Raw genomic sequence first — 6949 nt, 5'->3', positions numbered from 1 at the left:
GGAATGTCGTTATTGGTTCAAAAAAGCCTCACGCTCTCGCAACTCTGCTCGCATATGCTGCAATCTTGTCTCTGACAAAGACCTCAACTGTTCGTCTTTTTGCTTAAGCTGGCGCAAAAGGTTCGATACATTTAACTCCGCGTTCTGAAGTTGCCGGAGTTTTTCAATAAGCTCAGTCTCCTGCTTCCCAAGCTCTTCCAGTTGCTGCTGAAAGCGGTTCATCCGTTGATGATGTCCCAATTCCGCTGCCTTTTCCTCCTCCTCGAGTCCGCGCCACTCATTGTCTAGGGCATTTTCCACTCGCTCCGCATCCATAGTCGTTTTCTTTCTCTCTCTATCCAATAAGCTTCGCTGGGAGCTGCGCTCTGCATTGGCTTGCTCAAGTACAGCTTTCCGGGATGCAACGTACTGTTCCTTTTGGAATAAAATTCGTTCACTAGCATCATTTTCATTGGCAAGCTCAACAAGAGAAGCCTCCAGTTGAATACAGGCGGCTTTTTTTTCTTCCAGTTTCGACCTAGCAGAACGAACCGCAGCGGCACGCTTCTCTAGGTCCGCATTCCAACTATACAACCGTGCCTCTTCAACGCGGGACATGTGGCCTTAAATGTAACCCCGCAAAAAGGAGGAAATAAATAAATAAGTAAAATCACACAAGATGGTAAACAATAATAATGAATAAATAAATAAAATAAATAAATAAAAATAAGTCATTTGAAAAAAAGGGAAAAAAAAAAAAAAACGGTAACTCAACTTTCCCCCTAGAATGCCTGCTATTATCAGCCCTTTAACTTTCCTTTTCCGTACATTGATGTGGACTTTTTGCTGCTGATTTTGCGCAAGACGAAGGTAACGCATATTTAATGGCAGTTGAAAATTGATCATCTCATCCCTGTGCATCTTCTCTCTACACAGACAGACCCTAACTTATTATTATTATTATTATTGCGCCACTTCTTGGAAAAAAGAAAACCAAAATCGTTGTCCCTACTTCGTTTTTTTTTTTTTTTTTTTTTTTTTTGATGTGTGTGTGTATTCTAATCAATAAATTTCTTGTACTCTTCTTCGGTCATCAGCCCCTGAGGAAGTTCGCTGCATTTCACCTTGATAAGCCAACCATCACCCTCAGGAGAACGGTTAATGAGAGCTGGCTCATCCTTTACCCTGTCATTTACGGCGTCAACAACACCATTGATGGGGGAATACATACAGCTGGTGGCCTTGACGCTTTCCACCTCACCAAATACTTCCTTTGCATTTAATTGATCCCCCACATTTGGAAGTGCGACATACACCACATCACCAAGACTTTCCTGTGCGTGGGCTGTAATTCCAATAGTGGCAACACCACCATCATGTTCTACCCATTCATGACTATCCGTAAAGTAGCGGGTGCCATACAAGCGAGCGGAAGCCAAAAATAAGGTGGAGCTTAATTGAAATACGCGACGCATAATAAAAACTCTCGACGAACAAAATAAAAACTATCAGAAAAAGAAGTAAAACAGGCAAACACACGCATACAGGGTAGAAAAACTCTAGATATAGTGATGATTACCGTTTCTTTTTACACACTTTCCTCCCCTCCCTCCACACCGAGAGTTTGATTTCAAAATTTTTCGCAAAATAAAAAAACCCCGAAAGAATAGACTAAAAATAAATAATTAAGGATATTTCCGTCTAAGTTTGAAACCCCTTGTGTGATATTAATGATAATTATTAAAGAACAGCCAAAATAAAGAAAAACAACAACAACGACAAAAAAGACAGAAATAAAATCGATGAAATCAACAATCTTCCAGTTTTTCACAGATCACCCCGATCGTCGTCGCTAGATTCAATTACAACCTCAGTTTCGTTGGTAGCGTCTGGTTCCTGGCGCACAATTTGTTTGATTTCTTCCATTTTCTTTTCATATTCTTCCTTACTGCATGGCTCAGAGCCACAGTCTTCATTCTCAAGCCACTCCTGCACTTCCGACAACTTCTTCCTCAACATTTCAATTTTTTCTGTACTTATCACACCTAAAGCAGTTTCGTTTTCCAAAATGCCTTCGCTTTTCGCCCAAAAAACATAAGCTTCCAAATTATTCTTCGCCACAGCTGCTTCATGTTTCTTTCTTTCCTTGTCAAGTATCTCAGCAATCCTTCTTTTTGAACGCCTAAAAGCTTCCTCAGACAGTGGTGAAGGATTTGTAAAACTCACTGTTGTTGCAACGGTAGCAGAAGTTCGTTTCATTTTAATATTATGGACAGTTCGGTATGATGTATTGGTAATATTTGAAGTATTTGTTATATCTGAAGTATTTAGATCTTTTGTTGTTGTGTTCAGTTTGATTTTACTAGAGACATTTGCAGCATAACGATAAATGACATCCGCCTCATCAACCTCAAAAAGTCCAGAATCATTTATTCGCAGTTGAACACGAACAATATGACTATTGTTAGGATGCACAATAGTTGGCGCAAAAAAACCCAAACGTTCAAGTGTCGTTTTTACACCCATTACCTGAATTTTAACGACGCAATTGTTGGATTCAAAAATTTCAACGGTAAAATCTTCAGTTCGATTAAGAGTTATACTTTGTCGCATCCCCAAAGCTGGATTTTCAGCAAGCAAACGTCGTGATTGAGAAGAATTTTTCGAAGAAGAAGTAATAGAAAAAAAGAAAACAAATGGTATATGCTCCTCCACTCGAAAAGAACGGACACGGTAAAAAGGTGACAAGCGAAGAGCATAATATGCGGCACCTACGGCAGCTGCTTCATCGGAATTCAAAGTTCGATCCACCTCTCTACCTAACATGGCAGAAAGATCGGATATAATTTTTGGAGTCCGAGAGGTACCACCCATCATCTCAAACGCATCGATATCGCTCAAACTCAGTCCAGCTTTAGATAAGGCTTCTTCCGCTAACTTAGGCACCCGTTCGAACAAATGAGAGCATTTCTCCTCCAGATCTTTTCTGGATATTTCAGTACTAAAATCTCTTTCTGGAACAATACCCTCAATAGTAACGGGAGTCTTACTATTTGCTGAAAGTATTTCTCGAGATTTTTTGGCTGCACGCAGAAGTGAAAACTGAGATTTTCGTTCGGGTATCGTTTTTCCACCAATAACCTTAGAAATCTTCATTTTGTTCATTGCCTCTGCTTCAAAAATTTTGGCAATACATAAGTCGAATGCTCTACCTCCCAAAAACGTATCATCTACCACAGCCATTGTCGTTAAAGTACCGAAACTGTCAGCATTTTTTATCTTCTTCCCAGACTGTGCGACTGGGGGAGAAAATTTGTAAATACCAACTTCGGTATGAGTACTTCCAATGTCATAAACAAGTAGATTCATTGTTTTATTTCCCAATCCTCGTCTTCGGATACCGTAATAAAAGGCAGCTGCCGTAGTACTGTGCATTAATCCTAAAACATTCATTCCAACTAAACGCGCTGCTTCCAATATGGCTTGTCGCTTTCCCATAGAAGAATGAAACGGTATTGTAATAACGACACTTTTTGGATCCACCACTCCATCTTTTTCCGAAATACTTTGGCAGTACTGAAGTACCATGGCATATAGTTCCTCCGCGGTGTAATTTCCATCTTGAGAAAAGCAAAATCCAATCGTGTTTCGCTCTTCGGGGCGGGTCTCAAATTCAAACTCCAGGTCCTTTAACATCGCAAATTCGGTGGAATCACACAAAATCCCTATCAGCTGGTTAATCATTGTAACCATATTTAAGGGAAAACGAGCTGCCAACGCCTTGGCTTGATCTCCAATGTACCTCTCTCCATTTTTAAAGCCAATGTAATTGTCTGTTTTTCGATGGGATTGCTCATTTAGCACAATATCAACGTTATTGCCATTGTGCGGCCCGGCAACCTCAATGTATTCAGATCCAAAGTCAATGCCAAGAACATTTGCGGAAGCTCCGTAGCTCAATAAAATAGCCAAAATAACAAATGAAACAATTTGCATTTTTCTATTATACTAATTATATAATGAGTAACAGAATGAAAAGCCTAAATACATATAAAATAAAAGATAATATTAATAAGAATAAGAATAATAAAAACGATATAAGAAAAAAATTTTTTTTTTCAAAGGAAAAAAACAATTGAACAAAATTACATTATAATAAATAAAAATGCATCCCGTTGCACAGGAAAAAATAAATAGAAAGCCAAAAGCAATATAAAACTCAGAAATCTGTGTTATTATCTGATTTATTTGTTATTTTTCTATTTTATTTTTTTATTATTAATTATTTTCATTCTTTTATAATTTTTTTGGAGCGAAGGGAATGCACAAACTATAGAGCCACGGATATTTTTTTGAATGTCCGAAAATTTTTATAATTTTCATCTAAAATTTTGCATATGATTCAGCGTCTCAAGTTCAAGGTCTGATGATACCTTTTCTTTTTTTACATTTTCACAAACTTTACAAGTTGCCACTTCCAACAATTCATCTAAAACATATAAAAAATGAAACACACACACACACACAAAAAAAAAAAAAAAAAAAAAAAAAAAAAGGAAAAGTAGCAAGCAATACAGAAAAAAAAAAAAAAAAAGAAACGGCGAAAAAAAAAGAAATGATTAGATTTCAATCAAAAAAACTTGGCATAATTGAGATGTTGGTCCAGCCCCTCGTTTTTACTTTCTTGTGCAAGCACATTTTTTAGTAAATGAAGCTCCTCTCGCTGCCGTCATCACTTTCCGACCCCTTGTTCTTGCGTCTACAACCTTTTGCCATATTGAGGTATAAATCTGTTTCGCTCCTTTTTCGGTTATATTTGAATGAGATTCCAATATGCGTCTAATAAACTCTGCCTCAGGAATGTGAACTAAAGTTCGTCCATCTCCTTCGGGAAGAATAGACTCAGGTTCAGTTACCCTCCCTCTTGAACAACGGACCAAAAATTCCAATGCTTGCTTTCTGTCAAACCCGTTTGGATCTTCCGGATCATCTGCGACAACACGTGCAGGAGGAGAAACAGCAAGGAGCGACGCATACCTCAAAGTGTTGATTGTGTGTCTTGCATCCCTTAACAGGGGTGAAACACACGCTATCATCACCGTTTTTGTTGGGCGTTTCACAGCAATCTCAAAACAATCACGAAGTAACAAAGTTAGAGGCGATCTTCTAAATGGAATATGTAAATGATTTGTACTGGTTGCCGCCAATACGCGAGTTCGAATACATTCTTTGAGAGTCATAAGTGAAGTATTAATAAATTTTGCTTCCATTTGACGTTCTTTATCATGAGTTGCACTATCGGCTGTGTTTTCACTTCCCGCGAGGTCCACCATAAAAAGTTCTCCAGGTCTTGCCCATTTACTATTTTTTGAGACAATTCTTATACAAGTTACCATATGTGAACGGGAAGAGGCCTCATTTCTACCTGTTGCTTTGGTCATTCTTTGTGAAGCCGCTTCTTCAAATACTGCCCATAATATTTCTTCATTTGAACATTCAAAGGCATCAGCCCCTCGAATTTTTAATTCTCCAGATACATCTTCCACAACTTGCACTTCCGTTCCCGTTAGAAGATCAATGTTTTTATTGGCTTGTATTTCAATGACAGTAATAAAAATATCATGAGATGTAAAATAGGAAGCTAGATCTCTTGATACAAGCTGAAGAATGCCTGCCGTTGTATAGGTTTTGCCACTCCCCGTTTGTCCATAACAAAGAACGCAGGTGGAGGCTCCTTCAACCGATAAGTTAACCAGAGGATAACAAGATTCTCTATAAACTCTTGAAGTATCATCCATTCCGTCAAAAACGCCATCAAGATTTACCGTATGAGGGTCTAGCAAGCACTGTCCAGCTAAAGAAACCTTGGGTACCATTAGAACAAGATCACGGCGTCCTTCTACCTTACGAATCATGCTCTCACTATGCATGTCTTCCTGATCAAAAGGAATAATAGGACGACAACGCACAAAAATCCGAGAGTCCTGAGAAACAAAAAGCTCCTCCGGCTCCATGATTGGACGAAGCTTCTTCTTCACCGTTTCAGGCGCTTCAGTGGAGTCTAATAATCTCTGAAACTCAGCGGCCTTTGCTCCAAGCTCCGCCAGCAAAGGAATGCTAGGCATTTTGATGTTTTTCAACTCCTTTTAATTCCTTTTCCGTTGTTTATTTTAGGCACAATGAGAAAAAAAAAATCCTACACATATGTTAGGTAAAAATAAGGGGATCAATTGCTTCACTAATTTATTTATTTATTTTAAACGAAAAGGCAAGCAATCCACGCACAAAAATAAATTATTAAATGAAAATATTGACCCAGCACAACCCGTGTCGAATGAAACAGCCGGGACTCAACAAAACGAAAAAAAACACCGGCACACCGGGAACGAAAGGCATACAGACGGAGAATGCGCGCAAAAGTCAGCACCACACGTATCACGGTCAATTGCCAGGCCTCTCGGACAGGGTAACCACAGCCAGTAACCTCCACACCCCGGTCGTGCGGGCGGACCGGATGGCACACATCCCTCGCCACCTGGACGGAACGAAGGGCCTAACTGGAGACCCTTAGTCTGGCAATGCCGGCCGCCACATCGCGGTCCAAGGGTCGATTGCCCCGTATTGTCGGGGGAAGCTAGGAGCCGGCAATATTTCCCTCACACCTCGTGGTCGTGCGTGCACCTCACACTCGGGCCAATGAACGCCTCAAGGAACATCCTGCCTGAAGAAATGCAGCTGGCCGTGCAAACAATCCCGAGTCTCGTCAACGTTCCAGCAGCCGCTCCTTTGGCGAGACGTCGCTCTCTTTCGTCCTTGTTTCCAGTGTGCCATCTTCGTATAAAATGAAAATGCCTTCCACAACTGGCGTCATCAAGCACCTCCAAGTAAATTAGGAAGGATTCACGGCCTCAAGAAAAAGCACCCAAAGTGGTAGTCAACGTGAACTCAGCAACGCATGTCAACTACCGCA

The 6949-nt window shown here is 40.0% G+C and overlaps 4 protein-coding genes across 4 annotated transcripts, besides 8 other annotated features; all 4 read right to left on the bottom strand.

The window, feature by feature from the left end:
* Window positions 1–6949: a sequence feature (heterozygous, non-Esmeraldo-like haplotype).
* On the bottom strand, window positions 10–597 carry Tc00.1047053508457.40 (uncharacterized protein; the record flags this gene model as incomplete). The annotated part of the gene is made up of 1 exon (XM_799838.1): window positions 10–597. The coding sequence occupies one exon, from the start codon at window positions 595–597 to the stop codon at window positions 10–12; it is 588 nt and encodes a 195-aa protein (XP_804931.1).
* Window positions 674–704: a microsatellite.
* Window positions 928–947: a microsatellite.
* Window positions 996–1021: a microsatellite.
* Window positions 1038–1454, bottom strand: Tc00.1047053508457.30 (glycine cleavage system H protein, putative; the record flags this gene model as incomplete). The annotated part of the gene is made up of 1 exon (XM_799837.1): window positions 1038–1454. One exon carries the CDS (start codon window positions 1452–1454, stop codon window positions 1038–1040), a length of 417 nt encoding a protein of 138 aa, XP_804930.1.
* Tc00.1047053508457.20 (hypothetical protein, conserved) lies at window positions 1807–3975 on the bottom strand (the record flags this gene model as incomplete). The annotated part of the gene is made up of 1 exon (XM_799836.1): window positions 1807–3975. One exon carries the CDS (start codon window positions 3973–3975, stop codon window positions 1807–1809), a length of 2169 nt encoding a protein of 722 aa, XP_804929.1.
* Window positions 4028–4098: a sequence feature (AT_rich).
* Window positions 4223–4286: a sequence feature (A-rich).
* Window positions 4506–4595: a sequence feature (T-rich).
* On the bottom strand, window positions 4656–6104 carry Tc00.1047053508457.10 (MCAK-like kinesin, putative; the record flags this gene model as incomplete). Its single annotated transcript, XM_799835.1, has 1 exon — window positions 4656–6104. The coding sequence occupies one exon, from the start codon at window positions 6102–6104 to the stop codon at window positions 4656–4658; it is 1449 nt and encodes a 482-aa protein (XP_804928.1).
* Window positions 6219–6240: a sequence feature (AT_rich).

The sequence above is a fragment of the Trypanosoma cruzi genome, genomic scaffold (genome assembly GCF_000209065.1).
Source record: "Trypanosoma cruzi strain CL Brener 1047053516851 genomic scaffold, whole genome shotgun sequence".
Lineage (NCBI taxonomy): Eukaryota > Euglenozoa > Kinetoplastea > Trypanosomatida > Trypanosomatidae > Trypanosoma > Trypanosoma cruzi.
The sequence above is the reverse complement of the archived record's forward strand: the minus strand, read 5'-3'. Positions and strand labels throughout refer to the sequence as shown.